Source organism: Brienomyrus brachyistius, chromosome 7 (genome assembly GCF_023856365.1).
Source record: "Brienomyrus brachyistius isolate T26 chromosome 7, BBRACH_0.4, whole genome shotgun sequence".
Lineage (NCBI taxonomy): Eukaryota > Metazoa > Chordata > Actinopteri > Osteoglossiformes > Mormyridae > Brienomyrus > Brienomyrus brachyistius.
Genome location: NC_064539.1, coordinates 16,166,961 through 16,192,324, shown reverse-complemented (window position 1 = coordinate 16,192,324; position 25,364 = coordinate 16,166,961). Strand labels below are relative to the sequence as shown.

The 25,364-nt window shown below is 42.1% G+C and overlaps 2 protein-coding genes across 8 annotated transcripts in view; one reads left to right on the top strand and one right to left on the bottom strand.

The window, feature by feature from the left end:
* The window catches only part of si:dkey-34e4.1 (carboxyl-terminal PDZ ligand of neuronal nitric oxide synthase protein), a 56,743-nt gene extending 53,004 nt beyond the window's left edge, over positions 1 to 3,739 (bottom strand). The window contains exons 1-3 of one of the 3 annotated variants that reach the window (XM_049021080.1): positions 3,212 to 3,739; positions 2,089 to 2,214; positions 1,518 to 1,589 (exon numbers count right to left, since the gene is read on the bottom strand). In XM_049021080.1, the coding sequence (XP_048877037.1) occupies positions 1,518 to 1,550 (33 nt within the window). In that variant the 5' untranslated portion in view covers positions 1,551 to 1,589; positions 2,089 to 2,214; positions 3,212 to 3,739. Of the gene's footprint in view, positions 1 to 1,517; positions 1,590 to 2,088; positions 2,218 to 3,211 lie in introns of all 3 variants that reach the window. The other 2 variants (XM_049021081.1, XM_049021079.1) reach the window with 2 other exon arrangements.
* Positions 3,740 to 10,024: 6,285 nt separating this feature from the next.
* Positions 10,025 to 25,364, top strand: part of ttll11 (tubulin tyrosine ligase-like family, member 11) — a 29,853-nt gene continuing 14,513 nt past the window's right edge. For all 5 annotated transcript variants that reach the window (XM_049020785.1, XM_049020782.1, XM_049020784.1 and 2 more), the window contains exons 1-7: positions 10,025 to 10,161; positions 10,751 to 11,307; positions 13,223 to 13,322; positions 15,215 to 15,348; positions 22,986 to 23,561; positions 23,988 to 24,083; positions 24,539 to 24,657. In XM_049020785.1, coding sequence (XP_048876742.1) covers positions 10,134 to 10,161; positions 10,751 to 11,307; positions 13,223 to 13,322; positions 15,215 to 15,348; positions 22,986 to 23,561; positions 23,988 to 24,083; positions 24,539 to 24,657 — 1,610 coding nt within the window. In that variant the 5' untranslated portion in view covers positions 10,025 to 10,133. The remainder of the gene's footprint in view (positions 10,162 to 10,750; positions 11,308 to 13,222; positions 13,323 to 15,214; positions 15,349 to 22,985; positions 23,562 to 23,987; positions 24,084 to 24,538; positions 24,658 to 25,364) is intronic.

Here is a 25,364-nt window from a genome sequence, read left to right as displayed (position 1 = left end):
CCTTCTGAGAGCACTGTGCCTCTGATAAGAGTGAGGAGCTGAGGGTAGCACACACTCTCTGCCCAGTGAATGACTGCCAAAGCCATGACCTTTACTGTCAGTCCCCCCCCTGCAGTCCAGTAGAGCAGCAGTCTCCTAAAATAAAGCCACTTTGTTATTCAGAAAAAGGAACCCATCTGTCAGAGGCAGGTTACTCAGGGCTAACAGCGAAGGAGGCTCCTTCAGAGAGCTCAGTGCTGCAGCTGCAGTAGGTACCTTCTTTAAGGTGGACATGAAACACAAAGATGCACTTAGCATAATGTACAAGATGGGTACCCACTCTAAACATCCTTGTAGGTTTAACACTGTTGGTGAAACTGGGTTTAAAATAAGTAATTCAAGTAACATTTTTCAGGTAAGTGTGGCGCCCCCTTGTCCGAGTGTAGGACGTGACATCATGAGCCTGTTCGGCTTGGAACTCCTATGTTACGTCACATTAACTTCCAGCTGCTTTTTGTGAAACAAAGTCTGTGATTTTATGCCACCTTAAACTAAAGCTTTCCACTCTCATACTAAGTGATCTAGTATCAAAGGCATGTGGTTCAAATTACAAATTTCACTAACGTTTTATTTTTTATTAGCCCTGATATGTGACCCCACCATTTAGCAAGCTGGTGGTTTCACGAGTTTGCTAACTAACCATCAGGCCCTCTGGCTTCCAAACTGATGGAAAGTGCCTCACGATGTCACATCCTACGCTAGAAGAAGATGGTGCCACACTGGCCAGAAATTCCCAACAGTGATGCAGTGGACTTTTTGATAATTGCAACGTTTCGCTATTTATTATACATTTGTATTCATGATGGTCTTTTGTATTGCTACTTTTAACAACTTACCGTTAATCGCTAGATATGGGGCGGTGGTGGCTTAATGATTAGGGAAGCGCTCTTGTAATTAAAAGATTGCAGGTTTGAATCCCTGACCAGCAAGGCACCACTGAGGTACTCTGAGCAAGGTACCGCCCCCAAACACTGCTCCCTGAGTGCTGAATTAGCTGCCCCCTGCTATGTCACATATGGGTTAAATGCAGAGGACACATTTCGTTGTTGTGCTGTGGTGAGTCAACACTGATCACTTAATTGTAATCTAGCTAACTGGCGTTGTTGTTAACTGTGAATATAGAGCAGGATTAGTTTGTATCCTGTTGACACTGGCATGTTTGCCTCACTGACAACAATCCATGTAAACCATCCACTGCTGGCTGTGTAAAGGTGGGTTTCTTTTTGTCATGCTAAAGGTTTCTCATTTCGTTGTTTTACGTTTGTTTTTGTAAAGAAGCATCTCAGAAAATGTGTTTTATGCTCCTGAAATAATAGAATTTTGGAGTTTTTTCAGGAGATCTTTATGTGATATTACACATAAACATTTATGTATTTTTCATCGGACAGCGACAGCATGTTTGGGAGACCCCTTGGCAACTAGTCCCTGGCGTCACTTGAGAAAACGCATCAATTTTGCTGTAGGTAGCCCTAACTTACCCTGATACGCCTCATGGCCGAGACGATCTCCATGCGACTGTTGGGTCTAGGGACATCCAAGCTGCCCACATACTGCAAAGCAGAGTGACAAAGGTCATTACAAGGCATCCTAAAAACACAAAGATGTAAAAAAAACTCAGTCTCTCTGAGAACCACAGCATGTGGTTTCTAAGTGCTGACTTAGCAAGTAGGACAGATGCAAAGCATGATAAAAGCATAACATACCATACATAACCCTGTAGGTAAAGATCACTGCAATATATCGATACTCAATATGGTGCAAAGAGCATAAAATTGTGAAGTACAGAAGAGGTAAAGGAAAAATGGATATTGATCAGATGTGTAAATCCTAAAGTCCTATTTTTCTGCCAGATCATCATATTTACATAAAATATGAATTTCCAGTTTGGGGTATAAATTCTAGAATACGGAAAAGTTTGGATAAATAGTTGCAAACAACCCGTCTGTCATGTTTTACTAATCTTTCAAAGTTAGTAAATTAGTAAGAAAGAATATTTATTTCCTTTCAAAATAAAAGTCCATGCAAACTGTTGAGCTGGGCGCTACTTACACTTCGTAATTGTTCGGCAAGTTACTCCTTCGAGAAACTCATTGTTTTAAAACGCTGTCTCTTGTTTTCCAACCATGACTTATTTTTCTTGCCACTGCTTGCAGTGTATAGTGATGCCAGTCTGTGCTTCTTGTGGAAAGTTAAAGCAAACAGGAACGACATACAAAACATCAAAAGCTGCACAAATCTTTGCTTTTCATTCATGTTATATTACTTAAATTCAATTAAATTTATTGCGTCGTTCCAGTTAGGTCACTAAGTGCTACCAGGTAGCGGTGCTATACTCAAGCAACACACACTACCTGTATCGCCATTTAGATACCGAGCACAATGACGCCCACTAATAATAGTATGTAAAGCTATTGTTTTAAGCACAATTCAGTAAGCCTGTCTCAGCTATGCAGTTCTGAGAGTGGCTAAATGTTAATGGATAGTATCAAAGAAAAATTTTGCTGGTGTCAAAGAGAAGTATTTAGATATACCAACCTGTTTCCCTAATTAATACAGGTAACATTTCAAACCATGACAATGCAACAAAATAGCCGCGTTAATTTTAGGCAAAGCTAAACTAAATGTAACAGTACATTTGCCTGTAGTAGAGAGGCAAAGAAACCCCCTCTGTTCCTCATTCAACTAAATTACACAAACATGTAGTGAGTCCCGATATTCCTGCCCTCTCCCTTCGCCAGAATAGTTCAACTCCGTTCATCTGATAGAATACATTTACTTGAATTAATTTTTACAAATGTTACTACTTCATGATGCAAAAGTAAAATGAAGACAGAAAATGAAAGCAAAGTTCAACTGTGTGTTTCTTAAAGAAACCGACATATATTTTATAACACTATTGTAAAAAAAAAAAGGCAGACTTGAGACAATTCATATTGTTTGCATATTGATAAATTTCATTATAAATCTGTTACAGGCGTGAGTTGCGTTACTTCTCAGCTTCCTGTAGCGTGGCTTTTATACCGCGGAATCCCAGCCTGCGTTACCTGTGGCTCCGAAACGCCGCTGCGGGACTGGCACGTTAATGGCAAATCCGGACACATCACGAAAAAAATCAGAACATAAACACATATCTGAAATATACCAAAATTCATTCAAAAAATTTAAAAGTTACCTTAGCTTGAAAATTAATCCCATGTTGGTATGCCTCTTCGTTGTGAAGCGGAACCCGTGAGTCCCCAATATCATCCACCAAGTTGTATCGGTTTCGCACAGGCATTTTCCTTATTGCAGTTACAGGTACCTCCAAGCAGAAATCGATTACAGCATAGTGTCTCTGTCCCCCCTACGCAAAGTCGCACTGTCCCTTAGCGCCATCGGTCCCGAATGAGGAACCCAGGCAGGAAAGATCGGATCGGGCGCCTGATTTTCCTATTATTCCCAGCGTGTGAGCCTGTTTTGCCGTTCTTAGGCAGACCAGACCTCCTTTTCCAAGCTCCAGATCTCCCTCTTTCCTGCATGCGTTCCCGGGTTTCCCAAGCTGCGAAAGAGACACACAGCTCCTTCCCAGTTGCATACCATCAGTGTGCAAATGCTGCTTTTGAGCTTGTCGATGGCCAGAGGGACATGTGCAGTTCACCATCAGCAGCGGATCTGCTCACCAGGCTCTCCGATTGGGGTAAAGTTATATCACATGATGAAGTACTGGCTGAATGGCACGAGACTGTGGTGTTCTAAAGTCAGGGTGCCAGCAGGTTACTGCACTGCATTCGTTTCGTTCAGCTTCCCGACCTCATCATGACTTCCCAATCAGATAATGCAGCACGGGAGAGAGATATCCAAGGAACACTGCACATACCTTCTACAGATAACTTCTACGCTATTGGAAGTTATTTTGTTATAGATTTTTATTCTATGTTTTTACTGTAATACCATTTGTCCAATGCGCCAAAGTCTTCTATTTTGGTGAAGCAAGAAACGCTTAGGAGAAAGCCAGGCCGGTCTAAGTGTTTAATTATCCATTTACGCATCAATTGATATTTCAAAAATACTGTACTCATACTGGGAATCACTTAATATGCCCAAATCATTTAAAAAAATTAGGATAAAATGAGTTTTATTCAATTTCAAACTAATTTTGCATAGTATACAGTAATGTGGTTTTACGGGTTGCTTTAGAATATCAATTAAAAGTTTTACTTTTATTTTAGTCCTATAGATTGAATTTCTATGAAATATACTAAAATCACAAGCAAGAGCTATAGAGTAAGAAATGTAACAATGAGCTCCCTCTGTTGGAAAAAAGTGGAACTTAAACTCCTTTTTATTTTAGAAAACTTTCGATCCAGTATGTTGACAAAGGCGCTAATATGAGATTCACCATTGAAAATAATCGTTTCTACAAATCTATTTTTGTACCAGATAAGATTGTCACTGAAAAAAAAAAATAGTTTAATCATTAATATTTTTGGCAGTGGGAAATTCATGTAATGATACACTAGATGGAACCAAACGAATGTTGAAAAGTGAAGAATGATGTATAATGTTTGATAATTGTTGTAACACTGCAGGAATAACGGCACAACAAAGACATCAACACAGAAAAAACGATCGGGTCATACGACGCGTATCCTAAGCAGCTGGAAACTGCTCGTATAATATAGATATCTGTCCCTAGGACTCATCTTCACACATATAAAACACTGCATTTGAAATTCAAAAAGGATCATAAAGGACTTTAAAGGGTCGACTTTTTTGCTCATTTCAAATACAAATGGATGATAAATTGATGATTTATTGCAAGGAACTGCCTCCAACCAATCAGCTCTCCTAAATTAAATACACACTTAGCTACCAAACGGCCACGTGCTGCACATGACGTCCATGTTGCAAAAATAATCAAGTTAAGAGGAAGCTGTGAAAAATCGTCGTAAGTCCTCCCTGGTAGTTTTAGAGCATCCCTCACTGACCAGCCGAAAAAAATCCCCTTGCAACTGAAAGAAATGTCTCTGGGCCCGTCTAGACGGCCATTTCTCGCTAAATATGTATCAAGATCAGGCTTCATCAGCTTCTCCTGCTTTTGCTTCCCGTCTCTGGACAAAATCCAGCATGTAATATCGCACAAAGATCTGCAAAAAGCCACAGTGAAGGCAAGCAGCAGCATGCAAGCAGAAAAATCCGACCAGTTACAGACCAGTCGTGTGAAGGGTGAGGATTGGCTACACAGTGTCGTTTTGCTGAATGTGCTCAGAATGGAACATTATATTTTACTGTAGTACAGCTGTTTTAATATACAGCCCAGTTATCTGATCAGCTGATAATCACTGCCTGTCCAAAACAGGGCTGAACAAAAATAACCAAGATGCGTGTGACTTTGGTACAAACAACACAAACACACCTGTATACACTTTCATTTTGTATCACCTTAATTGCTGTGCTAATTTATGATTCAGATTTTGCTGAATCTTTATGAAGTATTTCAGAGTAACTATGTTGGAAAGTTGTGCTATTTATAAGTGAGTTACCCTGAATATAGAATGGACTGGCTTTCCATGCTGAGTGGACCCCGCCTTGGGCCCTTGTTTTCTGGGGTAGGGCCGCCTTGACCTTGTGCGGAATAATAGAATAGAGACACTTTATTCATGCCTCCGGGGTCTTTTTTCCTGCCCCATCTTGGTCTCCATGAGACACACAGACACGTATACAGGTCAGAGTAAATTTGGGGGTCACAGCACCCCAGGAGCAATTTGGGAAAGGCCCCTACTTAAGGGCCCAATGATGGCATCATTCTGCCGGCCACAGCACTTGAACCAGAGTCCCAACCCACAGAGCCATGCAGCACCCCTAAACATTATGGGAGATGGATGGATGAATGACCTGAGGTTTTCAGTGACTGGTGGACTGCTCCTGGAGGATGGGCTCCCCCTTTGGGTCTGGTCCCTCCCGAGGTTTCTTCCTTCTAGGGAGTTTTTGCTCACTGGGGGCTTTGGGTGGGGATGCTGTAAAGCTCTGTGAGGCAGTGTAATGCTGTGAAAATGCACTATACAAATGAAATTGAAATGAATTTTCGTGAACAGTTGTTGGCAACTGTTGAGCATTATAGGCTTATTAGGAATGTGAATTCTTTGAATGAATCAAAATAAGCAAATAAAATGTGATATAGATATAAAATGGACATAAGGGGTGGTGTTGCTGGTCCATCCACAATTGCAATGAAAGGATTAAGCAGCATAGATGAGGTAACCTGTATGTGCTATATCTGTTTGAATGTATTAAAAAAACTCCGTCTCCTGTTTACCCTGTGAAATGACTTTGCATAATAGGAATAATTTGCATGCAAATGTATCTCTGATTAGTGACTGTCAGCTGAACCTGAGCCTCACTATGCAGAACATTTTTATTTTACAACTGGAACAAATCTAGTGTCTGTCACCATCCAGAGGTGCAAAAATGTTCTGGTTTGTAGCCAGGACTTGTAGAGTTTTATTTTATTCACTGCTCTTCATCTTCGGATGAAGTCTTCAGATTGTCCTTCAGATTAACTTTATCGTGTTTCCCTGATATGCTATAAAAACATACATCAGTTCAATGTATTATTTCTGGCTGCCTGTTAGCACAATGTGTGGATTATTATCTATGAACCATTTGCTCCAAAATGTCTAATATATTTCGCTGTATTAATCTGAGTAGCAACCAATGACTGAACATTGACCCCTAAAATGAATGGTGCTTGTTCAGGGTGGGCATTGCTGGCAGATTGGAGTAAGATATGTCCAGCACTTTTTGTTTTGACAGACATAATCAAGCAAAACCTTTAGTAGACTTCTGCACTAATGCAAGGCTGATGAAAATGTTCCGTTTATCTGAGTACTTTTCTTCTTTACATAATTTAATTTAAAATATAATAAGTAACACGCATTATAAAGATAGGTGCCTTAAAATGTTAATTGTAGCCTATGAAAGCCAAGCCTATGTACTTATACATGCCATTCATTTGGTTTGCAGGCAGTCCCCAGGTTAAGAATGTCTAGCTTATGGTGAACTCGACCTGCCATGAAGCCAGTTATATTAAAAATTCAGGTTAAATACAACGGTTCATAATAACATGGCGCAGTGGTTAGCACTGTTGCCTCACATCTCTGGGACCCGGGTTCGAGTCTCCGCCTGGGTTACATGTGTGTGGAGTTTGCATGTTCTCCCCATGTCATCGTGGGGTTTCCTCCGGGTACTCCGGTTTCCCCCCACAGTCCAAAAACATGCTGTGGCTGATTGGAGTTGCTAAATTGCCCATAGGTGTGCATGTGTGAGTGTATGGTGTGTGAGTGTGCCCTGCGATGGTTATTAATTAATAACAATATAATAATTGTTATTATTATAGCTTACCTATAAATTCATTCACCTTAAAGACAGACTTAGGAAACAGACTCATAACTTGGCAGCTGCCTGTAATCTGAGTTGCCTACATAACACAATTTATAGGTTGAAAAATTAGGTATATATTAACAATGTCTAATTTGGAGATATATTTAAACTTTGCCCCCCGCGACCCAGTAGGATAAGCGGTTTGGAAAATCGATGGATGGATGGATGGATTTAAACTTTGACCATCTCTCTTTAAGCCACATTTGCTGTTAATCATGCACAATATGTTTAAGATAAACCGCAGAACAATGACCTCTAGTAGCAATTAGGTGACTTCAAAATGTAAAGAGCAATTGGGTTGACTTTCCATCATCCCCTGTAGCTGACTGCCTGTGCAAGAATAATGCCACCATGAGTGGAAGTGGGTGGGAGCGGGTAAGTGTGAGAAGGTGAGTCCCTGACTAAGTGCTAAGGTATGTAAATGTCTTTTACTTTTTCCTGACAATAAAAGCATTATTTTCATTCCTACACCAGTCCTCCACCTCCTTTTATTTTCCATCTGCCTCTCTATGCTCCCTGAGTTGTGAAACTAGTGCCAGAAGCGGGATCTTTGACCTGTTATCAGACTTTGAAAAGCAGGTTGTGAAGACAGCCAGTCCCTAAGCGACCTGGAGCATTGGGTTACTGAGCTCCTGGACACTGATCTCAGGGATACTATAGCTGGGCAGAAGAACGGCAGAGAAGAGCTGGCTAGTGGTATGAGAAAGGTGGAGCCAGGACCTCGAAGACACAGCAGCGACTCTAGGAAGAATCCTATCACTGGCCGGAGCAGGCTGGGCCAATCGGTCAGCGCCAGAGGTGCCAGCCCCTGCGAGACTGGGCTGCTGCCACCATGGGCCCCGTCTGTCCTGCTGGTCCGGGGAAGCAGGCAGCTGTCTGCCCCTCCATGAGTCCGAGTGGTATGCCCCCTGGGGAGGGAGGAGCCCTGGGAAATTTTGGATATGGATGGAATGGATAGGGAGTCTTTATTAGAGGGGGTGATGCCAAACTTATATATAATATAAAAAGCTATTCATGACTTAAGCCAATAAGAACATTTATTTGAGGGGCTAAAAAATTCTGGGGGCTGAAGCCATGCAGCCTCAGCAATGACCTCCTCACCTCCCATAGGGCCATCCATGACCAGGGCTAGTGACAGCTTTTAGCGAAGGCCTTGATGATCCTACTCACCAACACCCACCAGCCTGACGAGGAGGCGCGCCAAGTAATGACCCTACAACCAGACCAGGGCTATGCAAGGGGTCTGCTTGAACAAAATCTGGGTCTTGATTTTTACCTGAACTCTGTACTAAAGTGGTACTGGTTTTTGGTTATGGTTACGTGCTTTTGGAGTCATCTACTGTAGCAATCAGTGCATGATTAAGGAAAATAAAATCAGCAGTAAAACGGAAATGCATTCAAAGAAGTATATTATTTCATGTGTTAATATAGCACTTCTCACCTAATATGGCACTTCTCACCTTCGCAATCAACTTTACATTGTTCATAAAGTGTATTTCATGTTGCTTCTGCGGCCACTAATGTTGAGTGTTACATTTAAGGATGATTATACCGTGATTTCACATAGTGTGTGAGTGCATGTGCATGTGTATGCACTCTGCAATGGCAGCTTGCCTGTCTTGTGTCCTATGCTAGATAGATGGACAAATTTTCAAACGGTCCAATCGTGTGAATTTTGCCAGGACTCAAGGGTCGAACCCCTCCTTTTTCAGGGATGAAGACATCTGAGATGAAACAATCTAGCCAGATTGTTAATACTTTGCAAACAATTTTAAATCCATCTCTTTAATTAGTGTTAGCAGGCAGGGGCTTGCATAGAAGGTATGCCTTTTGTTTAACTTCAGAAATAAGCCTGAAGCCCCATCTGCACACACAGAATGTTACCGCTATTACAGTATCTCACTGCTACCTGCTTTAGTGTCTGCTCAGCTAGTGCAGTGGGTGCGTTCAGAACACTAGTGCGTATGTTTTATCTGCCCTAGAGATTTTTATGCTGCTGTTTGTAGGGTGTAATATCAAGGTGAAAGAAATGAGTGTGGTAGAAATCTAAAACCACTGGAGCTGTGATGGATCTGAGTGGTTATTGAATCTTCCATAAGGACCATGATCCAAAGCATACCTTCAAATCCACACAAAAATAGTTCGCTGACCACAGAATCACGCGTTTACAGTGACTCTCCCAGTCCAATGACCTAAACCCCTTTGAAAATGTGTATGGTGAGCTGAAGTCCAGTGACTCCGGAGAGGATTATAAGGGATTTTATATGGTGGAATGATTTCAGATCGTTGTAAATGTGTTCTTCCATCTCATGCAGCATTATTTAAGAAAATGTGGTGTTATTAATGCAAAGGGAATCACACAAAGTACTAAAGCATAATTTTCTTTGAAAAAAATACTTAAGTGAAAGATATAAGATCAAGCTAATAATCAATAGTTTTCTCATAGGTTTGTTCAGTCGTTCTTATAAAGAGTGCGAGAATTTTTGGAGAGCACTAGCTGCAGATTCACTTAGCACAGGGAATAGCATTCGATCATTTTGACCTTCGAAGGCTTCCGTCGGTTGCGTAGCCAACGACAGCAAAACACAAGTGCTGCATTTTCAGGAGGCTTTTCCTAAAATAAAGGTTCCTTCCGGGCATGTCGAATCGTGGGCGTCTACAGCTGCTCCAAAGCGATGAATACGATCGCCAACTTCTGTTCAGGTAACGGGATACATGATCTTATTTAAACGACAAATGGCAGTCACCGTTGAATGGAACTTTTAAATAATGAACGAGTTTTGTCGCTTGGAAGCCATGTAGCGGCGAGGCTTGCCTGCTGCGGCGGATCGCTCATTTGCCGAGTTTCCTTATGCACCATCAGCCACCGCAGCATTGAGACTCACCCGCTGGGTGTTTAATCCGCCGGATTTATTATGGAGTCGTGGTTGGGCGGCAGTGCGCACGTGCAACATGGGAATGGTTTTAATGTATCTTTTTTTTAGTTTCAATGCATATGGCAGCTTGATCCTAAATAAACATGACTTAGGGTTGCATGGCTTACAAGACACCAAGGGAACGGGCGAAAGCGGAGGGTCCTACTGACCGGTATACCGACTGTGTACAGGATCGCAAAGAAAGTATTGTCAGTTTCAGGGACGTGTGGAAATGTTTCGGGACGTGCCATTTATGGAAAGTGCAGTTCATGTAGCCGAATATAAAAGTAGCCTGTTATGTTTTGACAATGCCTATCTGATTGCTGCTTTAAATAAGACAGATCTGCGTTAAAGTCGGTCTGTCACACTGCATCCAGCGGGACGCTTGACAGCTGCCCCGATCGCCGTTATCTGGCTCTGCGTGATGAGTGATCACTACGTGCAAGTCAAGGAAGAGCTGGAGCAAAAGAAATCGCCGGGGGAAGGGGGCGAGAAGGATGCAGTAGCCGAGGGGGAGACCGTCCCGATCCCCCTGGCCGGCTTCGTCTCCCCGGCCGCTGCATCCCTCAGAGGGCGGAGTGATGCTGCCCGCACTTCCGTTACCGGCCGTCAGAGGAGTAAAAGCAGGAGCGCACAGGGGGCTCCTGATAGAAACATCGGCAGCAAACGGGACTCAGACAGTGGGCAGGCGGCGGATATCTGCGGGGAGAAGATGCCCGGAACGCTGCTTCAGGTCAAGGGGACTGGGAAAGCGCTGCAGGGCGGGCCGGAGACTAACGGCGTGGCGGCGCCTGGCCAGCAGGAGGGCGATCGCGGCAAGGAGGACGGAAACAAAGTGGCTAGGAAGAGGAGGGCGGTGACGGTGGACACCTCCAAAGCCAAAACGTCCCTGGAGGCTCTCAAAGTCAGCATCAGGCAGCTCAGATGGAAAGAGGTACGCTGTAACTGAACTTCTTCATGCACTTTTATAACCCAAATGTGCTCTTCTAGGATTAGTCTGAATGTTTTTTTTTTTACATGAATAACACATTTCATATTGCACTGTAACTTTTTATAATTTGACAACTAAATTTTTTTAAATTGTACTTTGAAATATACCCTCTTGTTGACATTTCTAAGGTAGCTAATTGACTTTGGTGCACATATTATGGATGTCATTTGTTCAGCTGGTGATACAAAGTACTCTGCAAGTAATCTTTGATAAGTGGAGACACTTATCCCTGTACTATATTTTTAAATATGCATGAGAAGTGAGGTTAAGGGCATTAACAGCGTTGAAATTACCTTCATCACCACCTGTACCGATCCATTGTAATACTACCCTGTGTGGATCTGGTTTCTTCCAAAGCACTTTATACGCATTTATATTTTACAATGTGTGATGTGCTGTCAAATCCACAATAAAATACAGCATGAATCTAAGCTCCCAAAGTCATGTTTTATAGTCTCATGTTAGTAAATAAATATGATGTACTACTGTTACTATATCTCCTATATTCATAGTCATATTTATGTCTGCGACAAAGACCACAGAAGATGGATGCATTTTTCAAATTGATGGGGACGTGTGGTGTTCAGCAACCAAAAGAAATTTGTGAGTCTCAAGACAGAATATGGGATTAATTAAGAGAATCCAGTCTTCTCTGTTTTCTTATTGGCAGTGATGAAATAGGGAAACGTTGGTGGTTTTGTGGGAAGACTATTTTTGTGAATTTCTGAAATATTCAGCGCATAATTTTTCTTATGTGTGAATCAGTTGATCATGAACTTAAAATTGTAGGCTTTTTAAAAAATGATACAAGAACTAGCGTGATTAGACCATATAACCATCCATTTTCCAAACCGCTTATCCTACTGGGTTGCGGGGGGTCTGGAGCCTATCCCGTAAGCAATGGGCACGAGGCAGGGAACAACCCAGGATGGCGGGCCAGCCCATCGCAGGGCTAGATCATATATACAATTGTATATTATTTAATACTGTAAATGCAATATATGGGCGGAGTGGTGACTCTGAGGCTAGGGATCTGTGCCAGCAATAGGAAGGTTGCTGGTTCGAATCCCGTAAATGCCCGGAGTGGACATACTCCTTTGGGCCTTTGAGTAAGGCCCTAAGCCTGCAGTTGCTTCATCCTGGGTAGGACGTTAATCTATATCCAGCCCTGCAAGCAGATCCTCCAACTTCCAGGGAATAACTTGGGGGCTGCAGGATTGGCACTGCAGCCACTGGAAAAAAACTCACACTGGTCCATTCGGACTGGTTTGGTGCTGAGGTATCACCTGCCACACAGCTGCACTCAGGTTCGCATCCCTCAGGTTGTTTGTCGTAGGTGGGCAACATACTGTAATCAGTGCATGCTCCTTACCTCCATGCAATATATAACTTATGTAACATACACTAATTACATTTTTGATTATTCATCTCTGTTCTGCATGCCTTGCTGTACTCTGATGCAAGGCATGCAGAGCATTGATGAATGCAGTGACAAAGTTATGTGAATGCTTATGGTGTTTACATCCAGAATTGTGTGCTTCTTGTAGTTGGACAGTTTAGGCAAGTCGAAGAGTTTAGTGTCGAGCAAGTTTGTTGATGAAGTGGTTATTTATGGATTTTATACGAGAATTTAAGAATGTTTAAGTTTACAGATATTTTAAACTTTGCCTGGGCAGTTTCTCTTTAATTTCGCCTACTTTCAGGATAATATTAAATGTATAAATTTCATACCTGCTGTAGTGTTATGTATTGTTAGTGATGTAATGCTGATACTCATTAATTAGGGTCTTTCTTAAGGGCTTAGCGTACGGTAGCCTCTGCTGACGCGTGCTCTCTTCTCTCCATTTCTGTCGCGCAGTTCCCTCTCGGTCGCCGTGTGGCCTGTGATATTTACTGGCATGGTGTGTCCTTCCATGACAACGAGAACATAAGCTCAGGCCAAGTCAACAAGTTCCCTGGTAAGATCCGGCCTCTGGATGCATCACTGAGATCTTGTATATGAATAAAAGAAAAGCAAAGCAAAAAGGACCACATCTGCCTCATTTCCACCAGCGAGGTTCCGGAGCCGGAGCCAGACTTTTTCCTTATCAGAAACTAGTTCTGCACATTTCCACCGCAGAAAACTGGCCCTGGGTAACAGCACAGAACTTGGAGAAAAGCTACCAATTTTGTTCTTGTTTGCAGCAGGTGTTCTGTCAAGTTCAAGTTTCAAGTTATATAGTCAGAGTTGCAGGGGAGGGAACAGGTGTGTGTGTGTGTGTGTGTGTGTGTGTGTGGGGTGGGGGGGGGACAACAACAAGAGGGTATTTCAGGACAAGCAGCAGTGCAATAAAGAACAAGTGACAGTGCGGAATTAGACAGTGCGGGACTAAAATAAACGATGGATAGGTGATGCGATGGGGATAAATGTGTGCAGATAACCAGAAAGTAATGCATAATTTTTGATAAAATAAGACTGCTGCAGCAAAAATATATCTTCAGTGCAGAAGTATTTTCCATGGACTAATCAATGACTAATCAAGCATAAACAATGCACACAAAACTGATACATACATTTTTAGAATTATAACGTCTGATTTTAAATATTGAATGTATATGCAAAATAATAATAATCGATACTTTATTGATCCCCATAGGGAAATTGTCTTTACGCCTCCCACAACTTGCTCTTTTTTCATAGAGGAAGTTCTGCGAAGGGCTGCCACCCGTAGCGGCGCCCAGGGAGCTGGGGGTTAAGGGCCTCGCTCAAGGAGCCACAGGCTGAGGCTGGGTTTGAACCTACGACCTTCTGATTACAGGCACACAGGCTTAGCCCACAGAGCCCACTAATAATGTGACATTGCAATAAGGCACAAGTAGAGGTAATACTAAGTACGCAATCCAAAACAAAAGTTAAGCCATGTTTAACACAGTATAATGAGCATACCTGCATATACAGATACTCCTCTGCTTACTATCCTTCACCTTACAACCTTTCAGACATACGAACGAAGAGGACTGTAAGTCCAAATTGTGTTCCTTGGGCTCCTGTTTCCTGTCCGCAACATCAATTTTTTTTTTCTGCGCACCAAGTTCCGCCTAGTACGATCTCTGGCCGCTACTCCCACCGCACAGCAGCTTTAGCGTGCGTTCACCCAGCATCCTACTTCTGTGTACTTGCATATACTCTTAAAAGATGTTGAATAACGACTTACGAACATTTCAAGTCGAATGGCCGTTCCGAACGTAACTCGTTCGTAAGTAGAGGACCGTCTGTATACTTGCTTTACATAAAACATGCCTGGTTCTCATGTCTGGTTTTAGGTGTCATGTACTTGTGCTTTGAGTTTATCTGTGTTTTTAGACTTGATGGTATTTCACAATGCATGACACAATAGACTAACCATTGATGTATTGACATCCTTAATAAATGTATCTAAAATTGACGTGACATCCAGCAAAACTTCAAAAGTAGCCCAGAAATGCTTCAGTACAGAGATTTTGTTGGTACACAGCTGAAAGCTTCTGAGCAAAATAAGTAATTTATCGGCTATCAGGGCCAGAGTCACTGGAAATTGTTCCTGAACTTTGGCTGTGTTCAGAATATCGGCTAAGGTGACACTGCACAGACATTCAGCTGCTGCATTAGTGGGCGTTCTACAGTTCTGAGGGTGATGCTGTGCCCTTCAAACATGCACTAACATTTTAGTATGAGGCAACAAGTATTAAAGATCCTCTTACGTATTTTGGCATAGAAATCATACTGTATATAATGTATAAAGAGTCTGGATTTGTGCTCCTAAGTACTTTGGCTTCAGATATCAGTTGTCAGAATGAGGTGTAACGCCTTCTCCTTTTCCCCACACCGCAGGTATGATCGAGATGCTACGAAAGATCAACCTGAGTCGAGCCGTTCGCACCATGCAGGAGCTCTTCCCCGAGGAGTACAGCTTCTACCCGCGCTCCTGGATCCTCCCGGAGGAGTTCCCACTGTTCACCACCCAGGTGGGTGTTTGAACATGTCTTTATGCACCGGAGAGTGGCAGGTGCCAGTGGTACACCTTTATTTTAGGTATATAAGGTGCTGTACTGTACGCATTGGCCTCTTCAGCCCTTATTACAATTCAAATCCATTGTTTAATCAGCATTTACAGTTGGTTATCTTACCAAAGCACTTCAGGTTACGTACCTTGGTGAAGGTGCTACAGTACCACCCCTTCTGTAACCTGAATCTACAAACTTCACCTTGGAAGTCTGTCAGGGGCATCAGGAGAGACATGGATACCTTGGCAGATTCAGGAACTCCACTTATGTCTATCCCCTGAAATGCAAAGTTATAACTATAATTTTTATATTTGCGCATCATGAAATAGTTCCTGTGGTGGTAAAAATCCCGCTGAGAGCGGGAAACGTACTGGGCGGGGGCAAGGTGACATTTTGTCGGGGGGGGTTGGAATTTCCAGCTACACCTCCGCAGATTTTGTCCATAATCACTGTACGACCTGCTCCCAACATGGCATCGTGTCGCATAGAGCTACGAATTAATCAGTACTGCTGTATTATTTATGCAAATGAGTTGCAAATTCCTAAGCTAGTGACAAATTTGTTGTAGTCACCATGTTTAAATATTGTTTCATTTTGGAAGTAATATTTTTTCAGTAGTTAGAACTTACTGTATTAGGGCTGTAAATCGATTGGAACATGATTACTGAGGGAGCGATTTAATGCATTGAAAATTTTTAATTCCATATTAATTGATTATTTGATTATTTTGATAACCTAAAGTCAAACCTTTTTTAACTTCACAAATCAAATATTACCATGGGAACCTAATTATGTACAATATTGGAATAAAAAGAAAGTATAATATAGGAACATACATTTTTATTGTTATGTTTATTGTTATTGTTATCATTCTTTATTATTTTATTATGTTTTATTGATATCATTATATGAAGATGGCGTCTCCCATTTCATTTACTCACTAAAGACGCTTCGCCCAGTGTGATTCTAACGGTTTAAACCTCAGTTGTTAGCATTGGCTCATACATGTGTGATTTGTTATCCTGCTACGAATGGGAGTCACACCTTGAATACAGATGATGGCGTAAAATTGAATCTCACTGTATTTACCTAAATGCATAATGAAAGAGAGCTTCCATGAGTCGCTGAAAAACATGGCGATGCTGTTTAATCTTAGCTTGTTCAGGAGTATGATGGGATATATACAAGATAAATTAGCTCAGATTTTTGTGAATCCGGAGAGTCAGGCGGCAGTTGTGGTCAGATGAAAACAAACCGGAGCTTAAATTGCCAGTGTTGTGTTTGGCAGAGACCCATCATAACACCTCGCTACTCAAAAGCCTCCCAGTCAGGCGTGGTGGTGCCAGAACAGCTTGGTTCTTCTCAGCAGGGATGGGAAGGTTAAGGCTGGCGGAAGATGGACCGGAACAAAACATGGGACAGGCAGTAATAAATCCTGTTTCAGTTTGCTGAGCTGGGGCCAGGGTACAGGGCAGTAGAGCGGAGCGGATGTCCTCCACTCAGCCAGTGGCCTGTCTTCCACAGCAGCGTCTCCTAGCCCCGTCCTCGGGGACCCACTGACCCTCTCGGGAGCTGGAAGAAGCAAAGACATGGACTGGCTGTGGATCCCTGATGACCGGGTTGGGAAAAGCTGCTCTATGCTGTTATGAATCTTAAGAAACATGCAAAGTCTGTTTCTCTACGCAGCACGGGAGTCTGACCAAATCTGCCAAGAAAGGCTGCTAAAAATATAGTACTGAGCAAGTCTCCACGAGTTGGTGGAAACTCCTCTGAAAAGTTAAATCTGCTGTGATACTGAAGAGGAGGTTTCCAGATTCAGGACAGAAGACAGGATCAGTACTATCCAACCAAAACTTTCGTTTGGCTTTGTTGGCTTTTTTCACTATAATTGCTTTGACTTTGATTTTTTTTTTCAGCCTTCAACACTCATTTATTTATACAGCATCATTTAGTCATTATACAAAATAGGCCACTTTGGGAATTGTCTAGCTGCTGGCTGTAATTGCTTTAATCCGTGTGGCTTTTCTGCTTTTTATAGCTCTCTCTTTGTCGCCCTAGAAACACCAGAGTTCATTCCTTCAGCAAATTACTGTCCAGGCAGTCAGTCAGTCGCCTGAATTTTGTGCACCAGGGTCGAGCGTCTTCATCCTGCAGATCACAGTACTTATGAGATTTATGTCCTGCACTTGTATTTGCTCGATATCTAGTTTAATTTCAAGAATATTTAACTTATTCAAAATGAAAGATATGCTTTTATTAACTGATATTTTTATTTATTTACTTGTTGTGTGATTTGACAAAGAATCTGTCCAAGGGTGGGGGCTTTCTGGGTTTGGACCTTGTGCTCATGATAAGACCCATCTATCCATCCATCCATCCATCCATCCATCCATCCATCCATCCATCCTCTGAAACTGCTTCCCCTATTCATGGTCACAGGGGTTGAGAGTTTATCCCAGAGCCTCTCATTCATACCTACAGGCAGTTTAACTCTAGTTAACCTCAGCATATTTTTGGACTTGGGGGGCAACCTACCCAGAGCACCCCACAGTGACACAAAGAGAACATGCACACTCCCCATACATGGAGCCATGGCAGAGACTCGAACCCGGGTCCTAGAGGTGTGAGGTAACAGTGCTAACCACTGCGCCACCCTGTGGTTGGAAGGTCACCAGTTAATTTTACCAGTGGACTTCTGGTTGAAACAAAATCTTGGTCTGGATTATTGCTTTACGGGCCTGAATTCCACCTCCGCAGATGAACATTCCTTTAGATGAAAGTTTATACTAAATAAGTAAATATAAGTTCCTCTTTATATAAGGAATAAAAGAAATGCAAAACCCCACCCACCACCCTGAGCCTGATGAATGGAGCATCGGGAACCTAAATGTCATACAGTGGCTGGAAAAAGTCACCTTCTTTCAAATTGTTAACTGTTTTTCTTACAGTCCAAAAATGCACAAGTGATAAAATAACATTTTTATCTCCTTTATTTACGAATCATGCCCTGCGGTGTGTTGGCAGCTGCCCAGGGTTGGATCCCCCCCCCCCCCCCCCCGCGACCCCAGTTGGGATTCAGTGGTTTCAGAAGATGGATGGATGGATGGATTGATTTACGAATCATACTTGGCAAATCATAGTGAAAAAAGAAATGTAGCATTTCTGCAAGAAAATAAGACAATAATAAAAGACAAGAATAGGTGGCTTTTGTAAGGGTGACACTTAGTGGAGGCACCTTTAGCTTGAGTTCAGCCTTGAGCCTCCCAGCTATGCACCTCTAGAAGGAGAAGTATTTTCCCATTCTTTTTTACAGAATCGTGCCAGCTCAGTCAAGTCAAGTCAATTGCAAAGATTTCCGATTGGATTGAGGTCAGGACTATGTCTAGGTCACCCAAGAACTTTCTCACTTTCGCACTTGCTTTGAGTTGTGTTGACTCATTCTCATGCTGAATAGTATCTCCAGCTTCCTAGCCGAGAGCAGGAGGTCCATCTTCCTTTTAATCCTGATAAGTACCACTCCCTGCTGATGGGCATCTTTCAGGAGTGGGTTGGATTGTCCCCAGACGTACCACTTCACATTGTGACAAAAAAGGTTGACTTAGTCTCCTCTGACCCCAGATCTTTTAGCCTCTTTCCTGTATCATCTGTAAGGTGTGGTTTAGTAAAATTGAATCGAGACTTGGCATTGTATTCTAGAAGAGTGAGTTTCTAATTTCTTTTTGTTCTTGAGTACTGGTCATATTGTAGAGACATGTATACTATCTCATTGAAGTGTGGTCATTGTGTCGAACAATGACAATAACCAATTTAATTTTGAACCTTGAACAATGCCCAGTTCTTGCTGTTAAGGTCTGTTGTTCCTTCAAAGGTAACATTGGCCTCTTTGTTGCCAGCCTCCATCTTGCTCAGTCATCAGGTTCGGATGGCTGTCCTGATTTAGGCATGGTCTGGGTGGTGCTGTATCTCTGACACTTCCTAACGATGGTCTTCACTGTGCTACAAAGTATTGTTAAAGCCTTTGAAATCTTCTTCCTGCCTTTTCTTAACATATGCCTTTTTACAACTTCAGAGAGTCTTTTGAGTGTCCATTTCCACTTAGAGTGGATTTTTTTTTTCTTTGAAATGTCCCACCAAGCAGTGACACCAGTGAGTGTATGACTAATCACACATGGACACCAGTTATCTTGTTTGGTGTTAATTGATTAGTTATGCCTGATTAGATCTGCAAATGTCAAACGGGGGGTTTCTCTTTTCCATATAAGGTATTTATAACGGTTATAATTTTTATTGATTGTCAAACTTTTTTGGAATTGTATTTGTACCTGACTGTGGGTATGTAAATAAAAAAGAACTTTATATACATTTTTTTCCACTCTCAAGGTGTAAAGGTGACACATTTTGGGACAGATGACCTTTTATCTATGGGATGATAATTAATACAATGGCAAGGGCCAGACATTTTGCTTGTTAACAAAAGGAGCATGTGTATGTGTGTGTGTGTGTGTGTATGTGTGTGTGTATGTATATATGTATATATGTATATGTATGTGTGTGTGTGTGTGTGTGTATAAATATATGTATGTAGGTATGTGCGTATATATTACAAATTAAAACAAAGCAGACTATGCATAGTGTACGATATACTAGCGATGGATTAACTACATAAAAACTAGAATAGAAATAAGATGGATGATGATGACAGCAGGGGGCGCCAGACGTCAGAGAGTCTGTATTTAACTGAAACCAGTCGTTCACATGGTCAGATGGCATGCGCATGCATGGAGAGAGTATTAGAATAATATGAGAAATTCAGGCTAATACAGGCTCTTATGATAGGTGCTAATATGGGTGTGTAGTTTTCCTTTGGGGTGGGGGGTGGGCCCTATTTTACCCCTTTTTAGCTCCACTCGCTTCTGAACATTTTATTTATAATTTATGTTTCATTTATTCATATAAATAAGATGAGGCGTTACACGCTTATGATACTGACTGAATATCTTTCAGTACATTTGCTAGTCGACATTGAGTTAAATCCCGACAGCATTTACCCTTGCATGCTGTTGTTACCCATCTGACTTTAAAGCCTCCATTCTCCGACCTGTGGTCAATTGGCTATATTGCTCAGTTACAATTCGCTTGTGTTTGACCTCCAAAAATCAGCTCAAATGTATTTTCGCTCTAAGTGCTGCAGGTGGCAGTAAAGAGGCATTGCTGTGTTTTTACATCAATGCAATTTTAACTCTTGAGGAATGTTTTATGGAATAAAGAAAACATCCAAATCAAACATTAATTTGTAATATTTACATCTTAGTAAATATTAGTAAACTGTATTAAAATGCTATTTTACGCTGCTTAATGGATCTCTTGCACTTTTAATATTTAAAAAACTTGTGCTGTATGCGGGCGGCATGGTGGTGCAGTGGTTAGCACTGTTGCCTCACATCTCTGGGACCTGGGTTCGAGTCTCCGCCTGGGTCACATGTGTGTGGAGTTTGCATGTTCTCCCCATGTCGTCGTGGGGTTTCCTCCGGGTACTCCGGTTTCCCCCCACAGTCCAAAAACATGCTGAGGCTAATTGGAGTTGCTAAACCACCCGTAGGTGTGCGTGTGTGAGTGTGCCCTGCGATGGGCTGGCCCCCCATCCTGGGTTGTTCCCTGCCTTGTGCCCATTGCTTCCGGGATAGGCTCCGGACCCCCCGCGACCCAGTAGGATAAGCGGTTTGGAAAATGGATGGATGGATGGATGTTCTGTATGCTAGTATCTTGGGTGTTTGTATTGCTCATTGTAGCTGACTTGTGTTTGCAATCTTTGAGTCTGAAAGTGTTTTTGCTTGTAACTCGGCCCAACACATGCTTTTGTGCCCTTGTTTTTAAATCTGAGCTAGTCCTCCAGTTTCCTGGCAACCCAGGCCCAAATTCACAGTGGTTCACTGAACATGCCAGCAAAGTGACAGCCTTCCATTTCCTGTTCCTCTGTGCCAAGCCGGCAGTGTCCTTACATGGTGCTGCTCTGTGATCTCCTTCATGGAAAGCTGCTGTACGATGGACCAGCCGCTCAGACGCGGGTGGAACACAATGCCGTGTGGCAGGCCGACCGCGAGGGAGCCCTGCAGGATTATTGCCTTCTGAGGAAGATGACGGCTGAATGTTCTTCCTCCTGAGCATGTGTCACTTCTTGGGAGCACTAACATGTTGTTACCCCCCGTCGATTTGTTATGACTGGGTTGAGCCTTGTTTACCGCCTCTGGGACGACAGATTAGTTTGATTTTTATCACTGTATTTATCTGCTTGAGTAGCTACCTTCATTATCTGCCCATCTCTCCATCCCTCTTGCAGCTGTTCGCACTGATCAGACCCTGGAGCCTTAGTGTCTCATGTTTAAACATTGTAGATGTATAATCAATAAAACATTTCCACTGTTAAGTATAGGATATTGAAGCAGACCTCTTACATATAGCTATACTTTGTATAAGTAAGTTATCTGAGAAAAAAAAAACTTTCACCTTAAAGCACAGTATCTTCAGGGACACATTTGCTTTCACTTTACTGCTTCCTTTGCTTTTGGTTAACTATCTGGCACTAATTTGTCTCACTCTTTTCTAAGGAAGAGAACTACAGGCGTATGCCATACATTCCTTGACCACTTTATTAGGTAACTTACATGTAGATCCAGCTACGATCCCCTTTTGTCTGCAGAACTACATCCAGAGTTGGGAAGTTGTCTATTCAGAGATTCTTCTCCACACACCCCTATCGTATTGAGTACTGCGTTATATCCGAGTTCAAACAAGCCGGGCCATTCTCCTCTGATCTCCCTCATTAACAAGGTGTTTTTCACAGCAAAAATACAGGTCCTGCTGACTGGATGTTTTTTGTTGATTGCACTGTTCTCTGTAATGTGTAGACGTTGTATTGCATGATAATTTTGGGGTTTTTCAAAAACTACACTGTTTAGTGCATCTAATATCAGTACATCACGAGATATTTATTGACAAACGTATCTTTATTCATTCATACAATCACACAATACAGTCATCCATTTGCCAGAAATGTATTTTGACTTTTGTATTTCATGAAGTAACTACAGTAAAATCCCGTTATAACGGACTTCAAGGGACCTGGTTATATCCAAAGTCCATTATATCCAGAGTTGCTGTTTTCCCAGAACACAACTACAGGACACCATTTACTCATGCCACACCCCAGCAGACACACTTGTGGTATAGATTATTATATTGTACATGTAGTAATCCGACTTTACCTGACCAGATGCGTGACTATTAATAATCCCGACGTATCTGTGCTGGATATCACCGGTACGCCGTGCGCCTTGTGGGCGGAGCCTGCATGCCTGTTATAGTCGAACAAAACTACGCTGGATATCACCGGCACGCCACGCCTGATGTAGGCGGAGCCTGCATTTCTGTTATAGCGTTGTAGAAAACTACAGCTAAAAGCAGCCCAGGGGACCAAATTACTTCTTGTATTAATGATTATTTTGATTATCGTCAACTTAGAGAAGCATAATAATGTTCTACATATTGAGCATGTGTCAATTTATCTGTCCTGGTAAAATTTGGATCTTCATCCATTACAGATCCGCTTGGCCAAAGACAGTGACTCCTCCTTAAATCCCACGTTCATCGTCAAGCCAGATGGTGGCTCCCAGGGAGATGGGATCTACCTCATTCGGGATCCCAGGGATTTGCGGATCACGGCTGGCCCGCATGGCAAACACGTGATCGTGCAGGAGTACATCCAGAAACCGCTGTTGATCGACAAGCTCAAGTTCGACATCCGCCTTTACGTCCTGCTCAGGTCCTTGGAACCCCTGGAGATCTACATTGCCAAGGAGGGCTTGTCTCGCTTCTGCACAGAGCCATACCAGGAGCCCAACCAGAAGAACCTCAACCACGTGTTCATGCACTTGACAAACTACTCCCTCAATGTGCACAGTGGCAACTTCATCCACTCTCACAGTAACAGCACCGGCAGCAAGCGTACCTTCTCTAGCATACTGTACCGCCTGGCCTCCAAGGGCGTGGATATCAAGAAGGTTTGGTCAGACATTATATCCCTGGTCATTAAGACTGTCATTGCACTGGTGCCTGAGCTCAAAGTCTACTACCAGGCAGACATCCCACCTGGAAAACCTGGACCTACCTGTTTTCAGGTACTGAATTGTCAACATATTGACAAATAGTCATTAGATGAGAAACTTCATTTTCAGTCATTTTATGTTGTGTATGGAACTGTGTGGTAAAATAAAAAACTGAACTGAGTCTATTTTTATGAAACTTTGGTGTAAAACAGATGGTCTCCAGTTAGATCTGTATATTTTATTTTGCTTCCTAAGGGAAGAATACTTTAAGTGTATCGGCTTCAAAGATGAATAGGAATGAAAAATATTTCCCCTTTTAGTGGTAAATGATTTTATCGTAACTCCCGTGGCATGTAATTTTTATATTATGCAGATATGGGGTATAGAATGATATGAAATGATGAATTATGTAAAATATTGCACACCTTTTATTCATAAAACATTTATGACATGCTGTGTTTAATTTGCATCGAATGTATTTACATTTTGATACAATAGATCCTAGGTTTTGACATCCTACTGATGAAGAACTTGAAGCCTGTCTTACTGGAGGTCAACGCCAACCCAAGTATGAGAATCGAGCACGAGCAGGAAGTGAGTCAGAGCCATGTTCAAGATAAGCGTCACTTTTTAACAACTTTTCTTTTACCTTGAGATGTTTATTTGATTGGGATGTTTGTTTCAAGTGTTTGGTTAAGAAAAAAAATACACCTCAGTAAATACAAGCTAGTTGGAAAATAAGACTGGGCGTCTGTTGACGCTTTCAATAAGAGTCCCACAAACAATTTACCAACCATAAAATTATATATTGGGATTAGACACCTGAGGTGGTATTGATAAGATTTTCATGTGCTCTTTCTATTTGTATTGTTTTATATAACTGCAGCTTAAAATGTTTGTTTTCTGTTAGAAGTTCTTCAAAGTCAAGTTGTGTATATTTCTATAGGTTGATTTTTAATTCCTTTATTCTTTATTCTGCTCTAGTAGCACCATGATGCATTTTCTGCAGGGAATGTTGACAGAAAGAGGCCACAATGTCTATGTTGCAGGTCTCTCCGGGTGTGTTTGAGTACGTGCCTAGTCCTGTGGACGAGGAAGTGAAGGTGGGGGTTATCCGGGACACTCTGCGGCTCGTAGACCCTGCGCAGAAGAAGACCTCTCACTTGCCGTAAGAGCTGAGCCTGTCCACATATACATAATCATACACCGAAGGAACTGTAACAGTTACAGTATTCCGACTTTATGGGCAGAACTTTGGTCTGTCAACATGACGCCATGGAGGGGAGGAGCATCATCGCGTGGAGCTCTTCTGAGTGCTTTCTTGCTCTGGATAAGCAGTGCTAGGCACGGCGAGTGACGATGGTCGCTTAGCTGATTATCGCTCATTGATGATGCCAAAGAGGGAATGAGAGTTTGCTTTGTGCTCTCAGTTGTCCTCTACCTGTAACTGTGTGAATTTCCTGCCTATATTGCATGGCTTAGTACTGTAAATACCATAACAATCCGCATTTCGGGGAAAAAGACTTCTCTCTATTATGATTAGTGTATTGGTGTTCTGATTGGCTGCCTGGCACCAAGAGGCGGGTCATCTTGTGAAGAACTAGTCCAAATGATATGCTGGAGTACTGTCAGGATTTGATCAATAATAATAATAATAATAATGAGATTATCTCTGATAAATATTTCACCGGTGTTTTATTTCTATTTGCCGTATTTATATAATCCTCAGTCAAAGATTTTGCAAATGCACATATATTATATATTAACATTCTGTTTGCACTTTTATTTATTTGATCAGTGACATTCAGTTTTTTTAATCGTGAGAGAGATGATGGATTTCTTGGATCGTTTAGATCTGGGCTTTTGAACATAACA